At 44.4% G+C, this 22411-nt stretch overlaps 1 protein-coding gene across 1 annotated transcript; it reads left to right on the top strand.

Moving 5' to 3' along the window:
• Positions 1-1185: 1185 nt before the first annotated feature.
• On the top strand, positions 1186-18229 carry MCM10 (minichromosome maintenance complex component 10). The gene is made up of 19 exons (XM_010001289.1): positions 1186-1192; positions 1906-2226; positions 2998-3102; positions 3696-3830; positions 4204-4378; positions 5117-5282; positions 5956-6123; positions 7522-7638; positions 9236-9435; positions 10310-10410; positions 11398-11499; positions 11616-11733; positions 12515-12743; positions 14110-14251; positions 14914-15032; positions 15892-16005; positions 16748-16893; positions 17103-17145; positions 18146-18229. Exons 1-19 carry the CDS (start codon positions 1186-1188, stop codon positions 18227-18229), a joined length of 2592 nt encoding a protein of 863 aa, XP_009999591.1.
• The last annotated feature ends 4182 nt before the right edge of the window (positions 18230-22411 follow it).

Here is a 22411-nt window from a genome sequence, read left to right as displayed (position 1 = left end):
GGAAGGTGGCCGAGTGAGGAGGGGAGAGGGTTTGGGAGAGAAAGGAGGATCTGGGGAGGGGAGGGGAGTGGAATCTCGGGCAGTGCTGGGGTAGAATCGGGGATCCCTGAGGATAGAGATGGGGATCCTGAGGCTGCCGTGGCCCGTGGGAAGGGAGGAGGAGGAGGCGGCGGGCACAGCAAAGCCAAGCTCTGCCAGGCCTTGTGGGGACACACTGGGACGGGCTGCCCAGGGAGGCGGTGGAGCCACCATCCCTGGAAGTGTTTAAAAGAAATATAGATGTGGTGCCGAGGGACGTGATATAAGCACCCAATGTGTAGATTCGGTTGTTGGAATTAGGTTATGGTTGGACTTGATTAGCATCTTCAAGGTCCTTTCCAAGCAGGATGATTCTCAGGATTCAACCCTGGGCCAGTGTCACCAGTGGGAGGCTGGTAATGTGTGGTCTCCTGCGTGCTCTGAGTTCTGTTCTTTACTGGAAATTCATATTCTGGAGCAAAAGAGAAGAGAGAACTATTTAAAAATGGAGTCTCTGGGCGAAACAAAAAGTCTGCAGCACCTGTAAGCAGAGATGCAGAGTCTGGGTTTGTAAGTCATCCATCCCCAGTGGATTTCTCTCTAATCCAGAGTATTCCCTTGAATATGCCTATGCTGATCATTTCAGACACACGGTCATGAAAAATAGAGGAGCCGTGAGAAATGCAGAGCACATGCTTTCAGAGCTGTGTTGTGAGGAGAGAGCAAAACTGCTACCACCTTCCATTATCAAGTGAAAACTGAATCTGTTTTGGAATATTTCCTTTAGTTAAATGGTAATTATGATTATAGCACAGGACCACTGAGGTGGAAATGGTTGTTACTATTATGAGGACATGGTAGGCATTTCTTAAAATCTGTGTTTATTACAGTTTTTTTCTAAAAGTAATGCCTTTATGCTGCAGTGAGTTCAGCATAGGTAAAACTTTAGATGTAGGAAAGTTATATGAGGGTCTTAAATTTTTTTGAGTCCTCATCTGCAACTGTGAACAATAGCCAGGTAACAGTTTGCAAATCATCAAATAAGGAGCTTGAACACAATCTGTATTTCTAGTTTGGCTAAAACTATTTTAAGAGTTTCAATATTGTTCTCCCCATAACAGATAATATTTTTCCTTGAGGGACTCTTGAAGAAATCCTGGTGAAATCATGGACGGTAAGAGGAAAAGTACTCTTGCTTTCAGGAGGAAAGTTGTCTTCTGACCAATGTGTTAGTAAGGTCAAGTGTTCAGAAAACTTGGTAATCGTTTTAGCAAAGGAAATTACGTTGCATTGACTTCACTGATTTTGTTTCCTTCAGCAGCAAAGGCTAAATAAATTTCTTGACATGTTCTGAATTTCAGTTCTGCTATCTGTCCAATTTTTCTCTCTCTATTTGGTTTTCTTTTTTCCCTTTGATCTGTGTTTCTTTGTTCTCTGTTCTCTTCCTTGAGCAAACCATATCTGAGAATAATCTTTCTTGCCTGTCTTGCATCTTCCTCTTCACTTTCAACTAGCAAAGGCCACATGAGTGTCTCTGTAGAGCTCCTAGCTATGCCTCTACAGGGCTCAAGGCTTTTCTTTGTAACAGCAGCGATTGTACAAGCAGCTGCCTAGGAGGAAAAGCCAGGAAAAGTCACCTGCAACTTTTCTGCTGACTAGCCAGCTTGAGTCACAAGCTGAGAGTGTCACCTTTCCATCCCACCAGGCAGCAGGAAGCTGCTCAATCTTTAGCCAAAGCTGAAGTAGTTTTTTTTTAAATGCTATTTGCTTAACCAATTCAATTTTGATTGTCAGGAGGTTGTAATTAGAGTATCTTGGATGTTTTTTATCCAGGCCAGCTTTCCTTTAACTGAACAGAAATAATACTGAGTTTTATTTTTGTCTTAGGTGATGATGATTTGGATCTGTTGGCCTCCCTCCTGGAAGAAAGTGAGGCCACTGAGGAGAGGAGTTCTCCTGAGGGGAAAAATGCTCTAGAGGATGAGGAGGCAGAACCAGATGAATACGACGAGCTCTTTGATGCAGAAGATGATGCTTCCTATACTGAGGAGGTGGATACTGAGGACAGCAGGATTGATGAGCAGAAGGAGAACCTGGCTGTGCTGTTTGGAGATGTAGATGACCTGCTGGAAGAGGAGGCAGCAGAAGAAAATGTTCCCGCTTCAGCTACCAGTCAGACAGAAGAGAAGACCAACCAAGAACTGCAAGGTTTCTGTAACAGCGTCTCTTACCTGATTTGTGATAGATATCTTGTCTCTAGAGATCTAATGGGCAGAAGCAGGTCTTGCTGCTTCTCACTTTAAGATGGTGCCCAGAGGGGGAATACAGAAGAACCTTGTGAAAGTTTCTAAGTGCAGCTTTCAGTGCTCAGTGGCCAAACTCACCAAACTCATTTTCCTAAAAGAAAGACAGAGGACTGAAAGTGAGCCAGACTAAGGTAGCTCTGGTGAGCAGGACAGGGAAGGTTGCCTGTGGACCTGTGCCTTGTCTGATGAAGAGAAATGGTGCTTCAGTCTTCAGGGTTGTCATCCTGGCATCTTTCACCAGCACAGCAATCCTTTCCCCAATAGGACTTATCAGCAGGAAGTTCTGCTATACCAGTCAGTGTGGAAGCAGAGTTGGATGTTGAGCCTTCATGTGTCCAGGCCACATATGTTATTATATTGGAAACATTTATTTATAATAAGGAGTGCAGTAATCAACCATTTAAATTGTCTTATGTTCAGCTTATGCAGCATGGCAAGGAACACACCATCAAGTAAAATATTTATATGAGAGAAGTCAGCTCCAAGCTGTATGGAAAAGTGTCCCTTCACTGTGAGCTCTGTAGCCTGAAGAAAAATGGACTGTGGCTCAAGTCTTTGTTTCCTAAGTTCCTATGATTTAGTAAAATCCCAGACTCCCAGGAATCTCATAAATCCTGTTTGCAGTGACTTCCCACTGTTTTAATTATTATCCTTTCTCTTCTCTCTTTCCTAGCCGAGCTGAGAAAATTGCAAGAACAGATGAAGACGTTACAGGAGCAGTTGCAAAAGACTGCTATTGGGCAGCAATCCAATTCAGGCCCTGAGAAGAAAACCCCTGGTAATGAGACTAATTAAATGGGTTTATGATTTGTTGGCCTACCAATGTGCAATTTATAGGCAAGGCTCCAGGTAATCCTAAAGTGGGCACGGAGTAGCAAGGAGGAATGGATTCTGGTGTATTCCCACACAGTTTGTTTCCTGTGGCTGGAGACTAAATTAATGAGCTGCAATTTTAATACCTGCATGGTGAGTTGATTCTATGTGGAGCAGCTTTCATGACTGAAATGTTCCAGGGTCTTTTACTGGAAGTGTCCCTTACTGGCAGATGTTGGTGCACTCAGAAAACAAAACTATGTTTGTTGCTGTAGCACATTTGGTGTAGTAATAAAACTACATGGAAACATTGAAAAGCAAGGGGGTGTTCCTACTTTTCACAGCTTTGTGGCATCAATGACTTCCAGAGTTCTGGGTCATCATGAGGAAGAGGCATTGGGGCTTTTCCAGCTGTTGCATTTCAGTTGCTGGCAACTTAGCTGAAGGGCTTCTATGTGAATTTATTATTCAGCTAATCACTTAATTTTGAGCAGTTCTTAGTGTTTGAATCCAGATGCTGAGATTTAATTCATTTTTGTTTGTTTGTTTCTTGGCCAGGTAAAACTCCCTGTCCACCCCAAAAGGAAAGGAAAGTTCAGAAACTGCAAGAGTCACCATGTTTCTCAGCTCAGCTGGGCAATCCTTTACCACTAGCCAAGCGAGGAATCCAGAAATCAAAAGCATCCTCAGCAGGTACCATTCTCAGTCTGCCTTCCACTGAAACAGACTGGACTTTTGTCCAAAATCTGTCTAGTTCCCAGCTGCAGTGTAGACACATCCAGGATAGTTTTGCACTGCTGAGTGCACCAGTAGTAGTCTGACTAGCTTATCCTACAGATTGTCTGGAAAATCAGAGCAGCTCTGGGAACCTCCTCACCAGGCAGAACTCATTGCTGTGACTGATCTGGAGCTGTCAGTTTCCAGCTGACGGGGGGACCAGATCATTATAAATAAGGCATTTTACACCTTTTTCTTAAGTGTGCTGCTCCTGGTCAGGTATAAGGTTTTATTTAGAAGTTTTCTTTCATTATCAAGATTTTATTTCTTGCTTTTTTACCTACTAAAGAGAACAAGACTCCTTCTCCACAACAAGTCCTCAGCCTGGCATTCCAGCCTCTCAAGTCTGCTGCAGGGAACACCCCCAGTAAGGTGACCAGAGAGAAGACTTCACACATGCCTTCGTGCTCCAGTGCAACCACTCAGCCGGTATCTGTGGAAACCTTCTCAGGACTGAGGTTAAGGTCAGCAGCCCAGCACTGAGCTCTGTCTAGGGACATCACTCTGCAGTAACAGGAGAGAAAACACCATCAGTCCAATGTCCTGTGTGTGACAAAAGTCACACTTGTGGTGCACAGAGGACTGGATTTCTGATTTCTGGTGTATATGTTGTTTAACCATGTCAGATTAGCCACTTGTCCTTAGGGGATGTAACACAAAGCCACAACTTTGGCTGGTTGATCATTTTATCAATTCCTTAGTGCTGCCTTCCCTGGATGTCCCCAGTGGTGGAGGAGGGAAGCAGTGGGCATGTGCACAGCCTGACTGTGCTGTTCCATTTGAGTGGATTTTGCTCCGCACCCTGAAGCCTCCAGAGCCACTGGCAAGCCCCTGCTCGGTGTGGCCACGAGAGGTCTCTGAATACTCACAGTGTCTTTCACCAGAAACAGTGCTGTATTTCCAGACTGTGCTGAGACAGTCATAGTCAGTCATTCCTGAAATAAGCGGAGTTAATTCAGGCTTGGGGCGAAGTTGCAGTAAAGCTGTTTGAACAGAACCCAGTGTGATCAGTAGCTTGCTGATATTTGTACAGTGTCCAAAACCAAGGGGGGTTGCTTCAAATGACCTCAGGGTGAAACAAGGCACTGAGGCATTTTGCAGCAAGAGGTAGTCTCCTCAGGAGAATGCTGGATGGTTTTGATTGACCCTGTCCATTTATGTTAACAAATGTGTTCTCTTTTACATGCTTTTCCTTGAGCTAGAAAACCCCGTGTGTCCTCAGCTGAGATGGACAGGAAAATGACAAACCGGAAGCTCATCCGACTGTCCCAGCTGAAGAGCAAACTTGCTGCAGAAAATCTGGAGGAAATAGACTGGGTAACATTTGGAGTCATAGTGAAGAAGATCACTCCTCAGAGTGCAAATAATGTAAGTGACTTTGTTGTATCCCTTGCTCAGTTCAAGTGAAATGCTGGTCTTCTTTCCTGAGAAACTTAATTAGATCTTCAGCTTGATCAGCCAACTCCATGTAGTTAATGAAACTCTGCTGCTGTAGAGATCTTGGCTAATGCAACCATGGCATCAATCTCTTCATCCACTGTTATATGTTAAAAGTCAGGAAAAAAAAAAAAAGGACTATGACTCTTGATATTTATCATAGAAGCATAGAATGATTAAGGTTAGAAGGGACCTTAAAGATTATCATGCTCCAGCCTTTCCATCATTTCCCTAGAGGTCATTCTGTCTTGGATGGTGCACATGTCCTATAGAAAGTCATGGATGAAACAAAGATCTGGACATGCCTTGGTTTTGTTTGTTTAGTGAGGTAAAACCCTCTTTATTCAGCAAGCAAGACTGCTGTACAGCTTTAAAATGAGGAGGATTGGTGGCTGTTTTGGACTTTAGGAATCCCAGAACTGGCTGTGTGGGTGGCTGGAGCTACTGTATCTAACCTCTACTGAGGTTACAAATTCTGCTTGTATAAATCAGGAAGGCCCAGGGGGTGAAACCATCAGAGTAACTCTTTAAAAGCAAGAGCAGGAGGGGATGCAGTCAATGGCCCCTTGCTGAGAGTTGAGGGGAAAGCCAATGTGTGTTCCAGGGCAGAACCTTCAGCATCTGGCGGCTGAACGACCTTCGGGATCTCGGTCAGTGTGTCTCACTCTTCTTGTTTGGTGATGTCCACAAAGAGCACTGGAAGACGGAGCAAGGCACAGTCATTGGGCTGCTCAATGCTAATCCTATGAAGCCTAAAGAAGGCTCAGATGAGGTGAGAGGATTTTTCCCATCAGCTGCAGAGAAAACCCCACAGCTGAATTTATTAATATCTACTTGAGATTGGGCTTTATGATTTAGCATGTTGAAGCTGAACTTGAACTCACAGCAGTCTGCCTCAACAGTTTGAATTGCATTCAGTTATTTGCATGCTTTGTATTTGCTCCTGGCCTTCTGGAAGACTGAAATTCAAGGGGCCCTATTAAGAATCTAAAACCAGAGTCTATTCAAGTGTTGAATGCACTGTCTGTAGCAGTCAGCTCTTCCAGAGATGCAGGGAGTGTATTTTTATTTCAGTTTATTCTGCTACTTTATTCTACTACAGTGCAATGCCTGTTTCAGCCTAGGGGTCTTTCACAGCAGAAAAAGGTGGGGAAGCTCATTTCTCTCTTCTAGTTTAAGCATGAGATGTGATTTACAAAATGTTTCCTGGTTCTGAAATCACAACTGAGAAGAAGAAATATTTGATTTATTAAACAAACAATGTGTTATGTATAGCAAGTTGATACATAATAGTTCACTTGCTTAATCAATTACTTAAAAATGCAGAACATGCTGAATTACTTTTTTTCTGCTTATTAAAATATATAAGGTGGCTTCAGTTTGCTAATAATTTTTTTTAAATATCTTTTTAATTGCACTGGAATGGATACCCTTTTTATTGACTTCTGTCAAGGGGAATTTTAATCTAGTAACTGGTGATGTAGTGTTTTGCATTTTAAATTCTCCAAATGGAAAAATTAAGGATCTCATTAATCGTCTATTAAGCTATATAATTGCTTAAATTAACATGAACATGCAGTAGAAAGTACTGTTGATGAGTAGAAAGGCATACCAAATTTAATGTAAGGCTATATTTAACTGTTAAGAATGACTGTTCTTAGCTAAATGTGCCCATTTAGAACTACATTAAAACTGGCTTCCCAAAGTATTTCTTAAATACAGATACAAATCCTAGCACCTTTGGGTGGTGTGAAGATGACACTGTCCCACAGTTTTCATTGCCCCTAGACATACAGAGAGGGGCAGAGAGCTCTAGGACATCCTGTCTTCCCATCCTCTGCCAAGTGTGGTTTCCACAATGGCATCAGAGCCAAATGGCTGTACAGGACTGTCGTCATAGCACAGCTAGATCTGCCTTTGCTGGTCCTTGGTTTCCTAAGGCTCTGAGCTTAGCAATCCAATGTCCTGCATCTTGTTGTGGGAAAGAAGTTAAGTATTTTTTCTTTTAACAGCCTTTTCTCAATCTAAACAGGATATGAGGCTTTCTTAAACTAGGCATGCCTTTTAAAACTGTGTTGTTAATACCAGAGGTACCAAACTGGGCCAGAGGCAAGCCAGTGACTTCTAGAGAGAAGGCCATCCAGGCAGGGTCTGATGTTTTTTTTTCTAGGTGTGTTTGTCTGTCGACCATCCCCAAAAGATCCTCCTCATGGGTGAGGCTCTGGACATGGGCACCTGCAAAGCCAGGAAGAAGAATGGTGATCCTTGTGCACAGATCGTGAACCTGGTCTGTATCTCAGTAGTTAGGGTATCCTTCAGTTGCTGGTAAAAATCTGTCTGCTAATTTTGTACTGATGCTCCAACTCTTTGCCTTGTCTCTGAATCTTGACTTGTAACTCATTAAAGTGGGTGGTGAAGCTTAAAAATGAAACCCAGAGGAGCTGTTTCTGTGACAGCACTGTAGCAGTAGCACAGTAGTTCCCTAAATGCAAAGCTGGTGCTGTAGTGGCCTTGACCCCTAACTGTCACCACAATATTTATACCTGAATCTGGGGCACTGAACATGAGAGGAAAGTGCTGTTGGGATTGTTCTTTTAGGCACAATACTGTCTTGTACTGGTTTAAACTATGTGGACCATGTGACTTCATGGCTCTGATGATGTTATGATGACTGAAAGGAACCCTGTCTTAAGTCAGAAAGGTTATCTAATTAGTAGGTTAGCACTTAAAAGGAGGAGCAAAAATGAAGTAATGAAGAACTGGGTAGGAACTTGAAGTGTGTAGAGTGGAAGGAAGACAAATACAGAAGGTACTTGTAGAAAAGCAAGGCTGTATTTGCATACCCACTCCAGGAGGTGGCTGTGCACAGAGCTCTCAATGTCAGTGAGATGTTCCAGTGCCACCTGGAACAAACTAGATGGCTGTCTGGCAGAAGAACGTGGTGAAGGAATTGTCTCTCTTTAATTATTGACAAAAAATGTTTGATTGTGGGATAATTGTAATTACACAAATCTGGGACAGATGAATATCAAAGAGAATGGATTTATTTTTTTAGTAAAAAATTAGAGAACACCCTAAGTGAGTATGTTTATGGCACTGCTGGCTCTGCCTGGCAGGCTCATTTATCTGCAGTTCCAAACTCCCTTGAATTGACTGAAACCCAATGAATTAATTTGAAATTTGGGAGTCATTATAGCAGCCTTCCAGTACCTGAAGGGGGCCTACAAGGGCTTGTAGTGATAGGACAAGGGGTAATGGATTAAAAGTGGAAGAGGGGAGATTTAAGTTAGACATTAGGAAGAAATTCTTCACTGTGAGGGTGGTGAGACACTGGAACAGGTTGCCCAGGGAAGCTGTGGATGCCCCATCCCTGGAAGTGTTCAAGGCCAGGTTGAATGGGGCTCTGAGCAAGCTAGTCTAGTGGGAGGTGTCCTGCAGAACTAGATGATCTTTGAAGTCCCTTCCAACCCAAACTTTATGTGTTTCTATGAAACGAGTGCATGAAATATATAGCTCTCATGTTAGTTTTCCTTTGTGTTCATACCAGTAAGAAGACTGCATACAGTTCAGAGTCAAAGAGTACAGAATCTGGGCAAGAGGACCTGGGATATCAGTTGGCTTGAGCTAAGGAATGCCCTTGTAATTCCTGGGATGGATGAAGTCCTTAACACACAGGTCGTTTCCCAGGGATTAGTATGGACAAGTTTGGTTTTGTTTTTCCTTGCTGGATCGTGGGCATATGTTCACTGAGTTGGTCAAATGCTGGAGGGCTGCAGTCAAGATGTTACTTCATTTTAATGATAGAAAGATAGATGTAGGTGAAGGAGAATGAAGTAAATTGTAACTGCAAGTGTTCTGCAACAGGTTCTCCCATTTCTTTTCAGAACGACTGTGAGTATTGTCAATATCATGTACAATCTCAGTACAAGAAGCTCAGCTCGAAGCGGGCGGATCTGCAGGCCACCTTCTCTGGGGGCCGCATTCCCAAGAGAGTTGGTCGGAAAAATCCCAGTTTGAAGGAGAGGCTGTGTCAAGATGGGTTTTACTATGGAGGTGTCTCTTCAGCAGCATATGCAGCCTCAGTGTAAGATAAACCACTGATTTCCCTCACTAATAAACAGCACTTCCCACATATACGAGTGAACGTGGAGCTGTCTCTGAAGTGGTCTCTTTACTTAGAGATCCCTTTGACGTTTCCCTTTCTCCCAAAGAGAAATAAATGTCCCACATTTGGTGTAATCCTCCTGGCTCCATGGGGTATCTGCTTTTTGATAGGAAAATTTTAACAATTAGCACCAAGCTGTTGGTAAGGGATGTTTTTACCTCTCAATTAATACCATGCTGTGAAGCCAGGAACCACTGTTTCAGTAGATGAAAGGAATTTTATCATGAGATCCCAAGCACTTGACTCATGGTATGTGTGTTAATAAAGGGGCATCAGTGCACCCTGACCGTTATGAAGTGACCCAGGTCAGTAGGTTGGTGTGCAGCTCATAACTAAGGTGGAGGGGCCATATCCTTTATACAAATTCCCCTGGAGACACCTGTGGAAAGACTTGAGTCACAGCTTGATTAAGCCCTGTGCTTGCACATGGCTTTCATTCCCTTACCCACAGACAGGTAACTGTTGTGACTGCACAATAATTAAGCAATTCCAGCCTTTTCTCCATCCCTGAAAGTAACAGTGAGTCAGGACCTATGTTTAGTGTTCTCTTGATGCAGAGGAAAATACATATCTCAACTCAAGGAAAAATGGGATATCCTAAACATTGTGCTAGAATTTAGATTTGGATCCACGTCCTTCCCAAAGGCAGGTAGATGACAGCAGAGAGACACCGATTTGGATTAAATAAAGGGTGGCTGGTGTTTTGTTGAAGCACTGAGCTAGCATTTGAGCTCTTGTCCTTGCTCTAAGCATGGGAAAACTCTGATATTGTGGTTTTGTTTCCTCTTTCTAGTGCAGCAGCTGCAGTACCAAAAAAGAAGATTCAAACCACTCTCTCCAATCTGGTCGTGAGAGGAGTTGATGCAATTGTCCAGGAAACCAGGCAGAAAATTGGTACTTGACTATCCATGTAGTCTCTTCACCCCCAAGACTGCCAGCTTGATAAGTAGCTGTGTCCCAGGACCCTGGTACTGACGGAATTAATCTGGCCATTGATTTGCTACAGCCATTTGCAGGCTGGTTTCTGAATTGACCAAAACTCTTCTTCCCTCTTGAGATCCCAGCTGCAAGGCAAATGTAGCTAAGCAACTGTTGCATCTTTTTTGAACAGTGCCCCTGAATTAAGTCTCCTGTCTTCAGACCATGACAGAAGATCTTGGCCAGATTAATGGGAATTGGAAGTTTTTAGAACTTGGAACCAGATAATTTATTTTATTTGATTAAAATAGATTACTTCTTTCAGTCTTGAAATCTTCCAAAGAACACTAAAGATAAATCAGTCAGGTCTGAGATGCAGAGGACCTCCTGAGTGTACCCAGCCTGTTTCTAGTGCTATTCTTTTATGGTCTTCAAAGCATATTCCTTCTTTAGCCTTTAGGATGTCACTGATCTCTGGCTCCTTTTTGTTTTTGCAAAGCACTTAATATTATGCCCTCTTTATGCTTGGTAGAGAGCAGATGACAGATTTTTTGAACTATCTGCTCTAGGTGCCACTTAGATGTCTTATTCACATCTTTCAGTTCCCTTAGTTGCCTCCATTTCAGGCAGCATAGCGTGTGTCCTGTCTCTAGCTTTTTGCTGTTCTTGATTCCCCACGGATAAGATGATGTGGCTGCAGGGCTTTGGACCATTCTAAAAATGGGAACTGTGGGAACATCACAGACAGGGGAACTGACTGACTGACAGAATTGCTGAAGGGGTAGAAATGTCTTAGTGATGTATTCTGTGAGGGCAAGGCCTGGGGCAACCAAATGTAACATAGATGTTGGCCTTACTTTGGGAGGGTGCTTGCTCAGGTGACCAGCAGACTACATCTCTAAAGCCAGGCCTGCATCCCTTCCTGGCACCAAAACTATTGGATTTCTGCCTCTTCTGCTCCAGGTGCAGCCAAGAGACCCATGCCATGTTCTGAGGAATTCAAGGAACTGCTGGCACAGCCAACCTTTGGAGCACGAAACCTCTGCAAACACTGGACCAAAGCAGGTACTGTCCTTTTTGCCTGAAGGAAAACCCACTCCTGAAAACACATTTCTTCTGAACAAATATTAGTGACTTTATTTTCGTTTATTTTTGTGTTTGGTTTTTTTTTTTTTCCCCAGATGCTGAAAAAAAACATGGGGCCAATTTCCAATCTGTCTCTGCTTCAGCTCTGCTCAAGCAACAGAAACAGAAGTTGCTGGAGGCCAGAAAAAAGCGATCTGAGGAGATTCAGAGGCGGTAAATACAAACTGACTTGCACTGGAAAGGTTCCATCACTGTGGCCCCAAGTATGACTGTGGGAGGTGCTTTGCTGTTTGGATAAAAACATCATTTAAATAGAAATGCCCCAGTATTCAGTGGAGAACCAAATTCCTGGTTCTGTTTATTGCCAGCTTGCAGGGTTGTTCTGAACCTTAAGGTTTGCCAAGTGTTTTGTGCATATCTCGTTAACCAACCTAAGAAGAACGTCCTACGGGCCACCTTGAGTGAGACAGATTGGTGTAGCCAAGTAGCCTCAAAAAGCTCAACAAGAGCCAAAACAGAACCTGAAGTAGAGTAAAACTTGGCACAATCATGATGCTGTTTCCCCTAAATACTCTTCCAGCCTACACCAGTGTGTTTCAGGGACTTTCCATGATAAAGGTGGGGATTTTTAACCTAAACATTTATGTGATTCCTGTGATGAGTAGTCCCCCTGCATAATTACCTCTTCAAACAAACCAAGTGCTTTGAGTTCCCACTTCCCAGCTTCATTTGGTACTTCTGTCTGATTTTGCTTCTGACAGCAATTGGTAGTTCACTCCTTACGACTTCTTCAAACCATCCTTGATTTCAGCGACCCAATGAGTTCCTTACCAGTCTTGTTTTATTCTCCTGAATGCCTAAATTGCTGCAAGTTTTTCTAGCAACAAAAAGCCAAGTAGTTAGAAATCACAGTCTGCATCCCTTCTTACCTGTTTCTGAACCCTGTCTCTTTGCTGTGGGTCCCTGTTTCAATGGATTATTCTTGTCTCACAAGGTTTCTCCAAAACACAAGTAAAGCTGGAAGCCCTGCTCTCCTATCCTCCTCCAGACAGTCTGCTCTCCATTCCCCAGTGCCTGGGGCTGAGTTTCCCAAAGCTGCAAAAATATCAAATCCTCAAAGACCCAGGCTGGGCACAGGCTTTTCAGAAGGAGAAGATATCCTTTTCTTCGATGGGTCTCCACCTCCAGCACCAAAGCTAGACAGCTTGGCAGAAGCCAAAAAGGTAACAGCAATTTGAATATTTTAAATATTAAGAAGGGGAGGTTAAGGGAAATTTTTTGGGGTAGTAGAGGAGTCTTTGATCAGATTAGGCCAGGTTAGTACTGATGTTAGTCAAGTTCCTGATTCCTCGGATCAGCCTGGCCTGTATTACAGGACACAAGAGACCTGCAGTTCTTGACAGCCATTAGTGCCAAGGTCCATGCTACCATCTTGTCTGTAGTCAACTTCCAGAGCAGATGAACAGCTGCTAAAGAGGGGCCTGTGTGTAATGTTTGGCTTGTTAAAAATCCACCTGAATTGGTCAGAAGTGAGTTGTTACAATCTGTCTGATGTGTGATGCTTATGAGCTTGCTCTTGATCTTCTCTGAAGGCAACTATCAGTGAAGCCACCGAAAAACTGGCAGTTCCAGCAAATGCCAGTTGGGCATGGACAGGGTACAGAGCAGCAGGGATGGGACTGCAGAGAAGGAGATGGGGAGATAGAGCATCTTTAAGTCACGAACCTGAAGTTAAACTTTAAATTGAAGAAGCATTTCTTCATGCCTGCTGCCAGTCCTCTGAATAGAACTGACTCCATTCTTCATGATCTGACATAGTCTGTCATGCCCTGGGCAAATTACCTTTGGAGAGCTGTTTGGAGTAGCTGTGCGGCTGTCCTGGTCCTCTGTTCTTCATGAAGGTGGGACAGAGCTTCTCTCTCTACCAGTGATTGCTCTTTGGAGCTTGTGTTTTGGAGGTTTAGGACATCTGAAGTGTTAAACTATGTATGTTTGTTCTTTGGCTTTGCTGGTGCTGTGAATTGTGAGTGTTTCCCACCTGCCAGGTAAGCAACAGGGAGCTCAACTGGTTTAGCTGTGTTGTGACATGAGTTTGGACAAGGTTGGTGTCTAGCTAGAACAGGCAGCATCTTTGCTTGGCATCAGTCTGTTCATATATTTGTCAAAGAAAATTTTCCAGGAAGAAAGAAGGAGTCTTAGCATTTTGGGAGTATGGAAAGGAAGAGTTGTATGCTATTTTCTGTTCCAAATTTTGACCAGTTTATGGGGAATTCTCAAGTGATTTGATTCCTCTGGGAAACCTGCTGATTTGTGAAGCAGCTAAAGCACAGCTGCAGAGACATCAAGCCTGGTAACACTCCTGGAGGGGTGATTTTGTGGTTTGGGAAGCCCTGAGAGTTTGGGTGAGGTGGTGAATTGGATGTACAGCAGAGCTGGAAATTTCCTTTGACTTTTCCTCAGTCAGCTCTGTGCTAAGGCCAGTGGATCTTGTCTCCTCCATTTGACAGGCTCCCTCTGCTGCTTCTGGAAGCAGGAACATGGGAGCCAGATTGGTCACCAACACTTTCACTGCTCTTTCCTGTTTTCTAGCTGGCTGCCATACACCGACTGCGAGCAAAAGGTCAGGTTCTTGCTAAAACTGACCCAAACAGTGTCAAGAGGAAAAGAGCTGATGTTGATGATGTGCTAGAAATTGTGCAAAGAGTTGAGAAAAATGTTGCTCAGCCACAAGGTACAGAAGCAAATAATGGTATGTAATATTAGCTTCTAGAATAGAAAAAATATGGTTATGTCCTGCTAAATGGAGCAGTAGTTACTGGGTTAAGGACTTAACTGCTGTGCCAAAAATAGTCCAAGTTTAGGTCTGTTAGTGTTTGTTGCAAAGGCTAAACAATCTCTAACCTTGTGGAGACAGTGGGAGATGTAATCTCTGATATCTCCCTGTCCTCACCTCTGTTCCCTTTCCTCTGGCACTTGAGCATCTGGGATGTGTGGCTGACTTAGCCAAGGGAAATGAAGAAGTAGTCCCACCTGTGAAGTACCTGAAGTTTCTGTAGGAACTTCAGTTTGCCTGCTAATGATTTAATGTGTGATCTTGGATGGATTGCTTCATTCCCTTTAGAACTTCTCCATCAGTCAGAGAGGCAACACTGCTTTATTACCTGGGACTGATGTGAAAATTCCTACTATGGTACTTTGAGAGAAGATGCAATATTATGTTTTAATTCTTTTTTAGTTTTTCTGAAGCTGTATTTGAACTTGGCTTCATTTTCTCCTGAGTTATGAAAAGCTGCTGTTTGACCTGAACAAAAATCTCCTGCAGGAATCATTGCTTAGAGATCACAACCTTGAATTGAACTTGATCTCTAGGACTGAGCCTTTTTGTCTCCCTAGATATGGATGAACTGGAACCTGCTCAAAAGAAGCAGCGTGAGCAGCTGGCCTATCTGAAGTCAGAAGAGTTCCAGAAAATCCTGAATGCCAAGTCCAAGTACACAGATGTCCTGAAAGAGGTACAGCCTCAATCCAGCCATGACTGAGGGCTCAGAACTAAGGAACTATCTGGACTCCTCATTTCACGTATAAGCAGACAGCCAAACATGTCAGACACCAGACTCCCCTGATGAGTAGGGTCAGGGGTCTCTGAGCTCACAGGGCACAGTGCCTGCAGGTCAGCTTTATTGCCATAGCCATGGTAAGGTCAAGCTGCCATCACCTGTTTTTCCTGTGTTTGGAAGAATCAGTGAAGTTTCCTGCCTAGTGGATGATCAAAATGATGATGATTTTTGCCTTAAAACCAAACTACTAACGTGCTTATTTTGTCCCTCATTTCTTGACAATCCTGGCCCCATAAAGACAGCTGCCACCTTCTTCTGGGACTCACCTAAGTTGTGCAGCCTGTGAAATGCCAGCAGTTGTCCTGGAAAGCTAAGAGGTTGGGTTTCTCCCATCAGGGTCTTTGCTGACCATGTTCCCAGGGGATACATCCCCTCTAGTGGCACAGGGCTCTTGTCTTGGACACATTGTATTGGTATGAAATCCTAGTTGGTTTAAGGTCTTCTGAGGAGTATATTTTTGCTGAGAAACCAATTCCATTCCTTACATCTGACTCCCTGCCCTGTCCTCGTAGATATGTGCTTTAGAACAAGCTGTTGTTAAACCCTCCCATTCCTACATCTCAGAAGTGGCTCCTTTCAGAGTTGGTTTAGCACAGCACTTGCTGAAATTTTATTACATAAGAGATATTTGGTGTTTGTCTGGTTCCCAGACTGAAGTCTGTTTCAAGCATGCCCAGTAGCCGTTTTCCTTGAGGGTATTTGTAAAGTGGCATCTCCCATCGTCTCCCCACAACCCTGTTTGTGTGCCCCACAGGCTGAGGCTGAGCTGCAGGAGCAATACTTTCAGCCACTGGTGAAAAAGGAAGAAATGGAAGAGAAGATGAGGAACATTAAAGAACTAAAATGTCGAGTTGTGACTTGTAAAACGGTGAGTGAAGGGGGCCCAGGGTGGCAGCAGGGTAGTGGGGGCATGGGTTGTACAGAATTATGCTGGACCCTCCTGCAGACTCCCCATTAGTCACTTGGCCACAGTCCAGTGCAGGGATCAAACAGAGACAGTTTTGTTCCTGATGGCTGTTGCTGAGAGCAGCACTGAGTGACAGGAAGATACTGTCAAGGCAGGCTTTAGTGCTGGCCTGAACATCTCAGCTTGATGTTTATGGTAGTGGGTTCCTTGGGTCTTGGTGTCCTGAAGACTTTTATCAGATTCTTCCTTGAATGTGCCTTCTACCAGGATCCTCAGTTCCCCATATTACATGGCAAAAGAAGAGAAGTGCCTTGAAAACACAACACGGGGGGAATTCCTCTATCTGCCATCAGGAAGAGGAGTGGAGTTTTGTTACTATCCTCAATGTGCTGAGAAGAAGGCAGGAGTTACCTCACATTCCCAGAGTTTCAGCCCCTGCTGGACATTCCCTCTCACAGCCTTTCCTATCTGTTTTGAGCTGCACAGAGGGGCACTGTGTGCCCCCATGAGGAGCTGGGACACAGGGTGGTGGCAATGAGAGGAGGGTGGTGTTAGAAGGAGCAGTGACAAAGCCTGGGGCAGTCTCAGAATGTTGTTCTCCTCGGGATGGAAGAAGACAGAGGTGCTTTCCTCTGGGTGTCCAGCTGCTACCAGCCTCATGTGCTGGTGAAGGACTCACAGCTCTCTCTGTCCTCCCCAACAGTGTAACTACACCTATTTCAAGCCTCTGGAGACCTGTGTGCAGAATAGCCACGACTACCACTGGCATGAGGCCATCAAGCGGTTTTTCAAATGTCCCTGTGGAAGCAGAGCTATTTCCCTTCACAGGCTCCCACAAAAGCCCTGCAGGTAAGAAAAGAGCCTCGTGAAATAGTGTATGGGGCTTTTCTGCTGTCCATTCACAGGTAACGTGTTGGGAGTCACAAAACCATGTCCTAAGGTGGGAATGTTAGCCCTTGTGCTAAGCAGTGCAGGCAGGGTGTGGGGCTAGTTTTGAAGCCCCTCAAGCTGTGCAGCAAACACAACAGTGCTCCTCACCTGCTGGCTTCATCTTTCAGCACCTGTGGTCTCTTCAAGTGGGAACGAGACGGGATGCTCAAGGTAAGTGTGACTCAGCAGTTTCTGAGCACCTCAACACTCTGTCTGCTTCTCTTGGTACTTTTTGCAGAATCACAGAATCTTAGGGCTTGGAAGGGACCTCTAGAGATCATCCAGTCCAACCCTCCTGCCAGAGCAGGATCACCCAGAGCACATCACGCAGGAACTTGTCCAGGCAGGTTTTGAATGTCTCCAGGGGTGGAGATGCCACAACCTCTCTGGGCAGCCTGTTCCAGTGCTCTGTTACCCTCAGAGTAGAGAAGTAGTTTCTGAGTTTTCTGAGGTTAAATATTTAGGTTAAACCTACTGTTTACGAGTTTGTGACCGTTGCCCCTTGTTCTGTCACTAGGCACCACTGAGAAGAGTCTGAGCCCATACTCTTGACACCTGCCCTGTAGATATGTATAAGCATTAATGAGATCCCCCCTCAACCTCCTTCTCTCCAAGCTAAACAGACCCAGGTCTCTCAGCCTTTCCTCGCAGGGCAGATTCTCCAGTCCCTTCATCATCTTAGTGGCCTGTGCTGGACTCTCTCCAGTAGTTCCTTGTCCTTCTTGAACTGGGGAGGCCAGAACTGCACACAGTGTTCCAGCAGAGGCCTCACCAGGGCAGAGTAGCGGGGCAGGAGAACCTCCCTTGACCTGCTGGACACACTTATTATTCCATCCCAGGATGGTGTGGCACTTAGGTCCCATGCTTTGTTTTAGTGCCCTTACACCTGGCAGCAAAACCAAGCAGCTCTGCATTTTGTCAGGTACATAGAGGTACCTGCAGGCTGTGCTTCAGTGGACTTTCTCTTGCTTTCTGTTCTTGAAGCTTTGTTTTATTTAAATGTGGGGAATTTGCTTTGGACTAGAGTTGTAAGAATTCCAAATGTCAAGGTTCCTAGAGTGTCTGTCAGTATTTAATCAGATAATTTAGCCCTGCAAAAACTATAAAAAAAAATATTTTGAGACATCTTAGCACATGGTTAATTTCTTTTCTCCATGGTTCCTGTTTCTAGGAGAAAAAAGGTCCGAAGATTGGTGGAGAAACACTTTTACCAAGAGGAGAGGAACAACCAAAATTTCTCAATAGTCTTAAGTGATCCGGAGTTGATTTTTTTCCCCAACTTAAGGATGGATTTCTGTGTCTAAAACACACATTTATTTTCTGGAATGCTAAGAGGATTCCAGTTTTAGGGATGAATGAGCAGGGGAATCAATTCCTGATGAGGACATCCACAAAGTCTCCACCAGGTCCCAGCTTTGATATTTTTTAAAACTGACTGTTCTTTCTTACTAACAATGTGTTTACAAGACTTAACCAGGAAACTAGGAGGAGTTTGTACCAAGAAATCCCTAAGGATCCCACGATTTCTGTCGAATGGCTGGTGCAGGGTGACCTCACCAGAATTTTGTGACAACGCATCATTAACTGTGTGGACTGTAGGCTCCATAACCACTTGTGAAGTTCATGCTGGGGTGTTGGTGCTGAGGTTTTCCAGCTGTCAAAGGGGTGTGGGAGGACTGTAGCCACAGAGCAGTCTTCATTGGCTCCAAAATTACTCACCTCGAACCCTCAAGAACAGATGTCAGATGGTTCCTGAATTGTCTCCTTGGCTTATGTTTTAAAAAAACACCTCGGTGGCTTTGGCATCGCAAAGCAGCGGCGCTCACCCTGCAGCCTAGAGGGAGCTCTTGTGAGAGACCTTTCCCTGTCACACCACACCCAGCACCACCCACACTACAGCACCTCTACAGCTACAACCATGCAGCTCCCACTTTGAAAAGCATTCTAATGAATCTGGCACAGTTTTGTGAGCAGTTTTAAAGAGCTGAGTGATTACATTTAATAGCTTTTACCCTTTTTCTATCATTTTAAATTTTCCTGAAATCTTTCTCAGCCCTTGCCATGTCAACCTTGGCTGCTGGCACAGCTGCCTGGGGGACAGTTGCTGTCTCAGACCAAGCAGAAGATCATCTCCAATGGCTGGCTTCTGAGAAAGGCTGTCTTCATACAGGTGTTTTTCTGAAAGCACATCTCCATAAGGATGCCAAGGCATTTGGGCAGCTTTTCCTGGAGCTGATCCTTGTGCAGCCCCTAAATCATGCCCAGTGGGATCACAGCCTATTTTTAAGTGCCTAAAACCATGAATACCTCAGTGATTTGGTGAAACTGCCACCAACAGTCTCACATGTCCCAGTGGCCTTGAGGATACTTCCTTAGTTTGCTTACACAGGGACTGGAAGAGAAATAAGTTACTTCATTTGAAGCAACTGGACAGATTTACCTCAGTTTTTCTGCAGCCCTCATCTACTGCTGCTTTTGCTGGGCAGCTTTGCTCAGTGTGTTACACCGATTTCAGCCTCATGTTGGTACTATTTGGAGTGGTGTGTCATGTACCTCTGTAACTATGACGTTGCTTGGCAATGTGTCCTGTTGATTCCTCATTCAGAATAAATACAGTGCATGATAAAACACTCCCTGGGTTTGTATGGAATCATTTATCTGAGGCAGAGGATGAGTTGCTTGTTCAACCTCTTCATTTGCCTGAGAGCTCGGTGCTGAATCACCAAAAGGAATTGGTTTTATGGTCCAGAACTGCAGCTGCCACGTATTTTTCATAGTCAGACCCACAGGAGGTTCTCCAGAGTCCACAAAACCAGCATGAAATTCCACATCAACAGCAGCCTTCAGCTGGCACCTTGAAAGCTTCAGGCTTTTTCCAGTTCCTGCCCCTCTGGCCAACAAAAAGATTTCTGCAAAAAATAAACTGTCAAAAACGGGGTAATGCTTTATCTTCATAAATGCCCCCAGCACTGTGATCTGTAGGAAAGATCAAAGTGCCCATGAGAGCCAAGAAATTATAGTAATATTCTCAATTAATACTTGTATGCAAAAATAGGATGAAGAAACCAAGGCCCATTGCTTTGTTTTAAATCCCAGCAGTAAACAAGGAGTGGTGGAGATTGATATAATGGTTTTTAGGCACCTCAGTCTATTTTTGGGAAGAATGTTTCTTGTGCCAGAGGTGGCTATAGCCCAGCAGAAGCAAGCAGGAGGGGAACCACCCTCTGGGGTGTGCTGCCACATGAGTGCACTTGCCAGAGCAGCCTGCAAGGTCTCCAGTCCATACCAAGCTGACAGATTTGCACCAATACTTGGGAACAAGACCAGAGGCAGAGACCCACAAGAGGCAGCTCAGGCATGACGTGACAAACCCAGCTGTCCCAATGATACAAAGACTTCCAACCTCACATTGAAGAGGTCCAACTGCATGCCAGGCTGTGTTACAAGAGAGCAGGCAACAGGCCAAGGCCTGTGAGTCTGCCCTAACACTGCCTGTAGGTGTAAGGCACTTCATTGGATTAAAATTCCAGAACCCTCTGACACTGCTCTTGGCTGGTGAATCAAGCCAATGGTGCTGGTGAAGCTGCTACATCCCCTAAATCATTAAGCAAAACTGCAGTGGGAAGATAATGCTGAACGTGCATTCTCAGAGCCATGATTAAGATTTGCAGAGCAGTAAGCTAATAAATCAGCCCTTTCCCCAGCCAGTTCTGGCTGCAAGGTTCCTTCTCCAGCTACAAAGTGCCCTGTGTACATATGAAAATCCAGCTTCTCTCATAATAACCTCTTACGAAGTCAGGATTGGTTTTTAGATGCATTGAGCATCCTGCCTCAGCCCTCAGCTACTGCTGAGATGTTAATTTAGAGCTCCTCACCCTGCTGCCACTTTATCTTTCCTTGGATTTTACAAACTCTCTGAGGAGAAAAAATTACACCTTTAAGCATTCTCTCTCTGCACTAACCAGGTTAGGATTATTAACTTTCAAAAAATCAGCTTAATGAAAACTTAATACCCTTTCACAATAAATACAGTACAAAAGGACCTTCCTTTTTGCCCATCAGTTTTTCACTGCAGAGCCTGTTCAATGGTCTCTTGACCAGTCACCTGCAGCTCCCCTGGCCAGCTGGTCTCACCCAGCCATTTCACATCATTTTGTTTTCCCCAACCCACTTGCTGCCCTTTTTTTCTCCTCCCAAAATGAAGTAATTGTGAGACAAGAGTGCAGGCTAAACTTTTCTTCTGTTCTTTAATTTCCTGTGCAACCTGTGTTGCTGATCCCATTTCATTTTGCCCTGAAAACAGCCCTAAGATGCCCATGTGGGAGAACCGCAAGGTGCAGCTGGGATCCTCCACTGCTGGCTGAAAAAACAGCCTGGGTGATCAGTGCCTTTTTTTTTTCCATTTATATGACTAAGAGTGACTCAAAAATAGCAAAGTAACCTTTGTCTGTGCCCCTGAGACAAAAACTGAGAACCTGACTTTTAGAATGACTGGCAAATGCAGAGGGGAGGGGGAAGCCCTCATGTCTCTGGGGACCTGGCTTCTCCAGGCATCTATTGTCACTGCTAACTTTGTACCCTGCTGTTAGATTTCTTGCAGACTTTCCAACCTGCCCTGCTCTTTGCTGGCTGCCAGACTTGCTGCTGTATCCACCTGTTCTGTGTTTCCCTCCCCAGCACAGCCGCTCATATTCTTCTCCTGTTCAGTCTTCATAAGACTTGGGGAGCAGCTCTGGTTTTGGGGCACCCACACTGCACAGACAAGGAAGAGGAGAGTAATTGGAGCAAAAAAAGAGAAGTTCATTGTTTGTGTGTCACCATGGAGCTGACTGAGGACAGAGCCTTTCTGTCAGTACCTGCATACTTGACCACACAGCAGGATGAATTAATATTAGGTTTTCAAAGCACTGTGCAGATCATGTACTGATGACAGTGTTTGGCATATATATGCTAAAGAATCACATATTCTAAGAACTAAAAATATCACCCCAAATGGAGACACCTTGGTTTGGGGGTGGATTTTTAATGAACAGGAACTCTTGGTCAGCCAGGCTGTAGAATTCTCACTGCTGAGCAACATTCACTGTAGCCCCAAACAATTTGCAACTCACCAGCTGGATTATAAGGAGGCATTCAAAAATATACAGGAAGAAGGCAAATTAGAATCTTAGAGCCATAGAATCATCAAGGTTGGAAGGGACCTTAAATATCATCAAGTTCCAACCCTCCTGCCATGAGCAGGGAACCCAACCACTAGATCAGGCTGCACAAAACCTCATCCAACCTGGCCTTAAAAACCGTCAGGGATGGGGCATCAACAACCTCCCTGGGCAACCCATTCCAGTTCCTCACCACCCTCATAGTGAAGAATTTCTTCCTAATATCTAACCTAAATCTCCCCTCTCTCGGTTTAAAACCTTTCCCTCAAGGTTGGCTT

The sequence above is a fragment of the Chaetura pelagica genome, unplaced genomic scaffold (genome assembly GCF_000747805.2).
Source record: "Chaetura pelagica isolate M959 unplaced genomic scaffold, ChaPel_1.0 scaffold66, whole genome shotgun sequence".
In the NCBI taxonomy this organism is placed as follows: Eukaryota; Metazoa; Chordata; class Aves; order Apodiformes; family Apodidae; genus Chaetura; species Chaetura pelagica.
The sequence above is the reverse complement of the archived record's forward strand: the minus strand, read 5'-3'. Positions and strand labels throughout refer to the sequence as shown.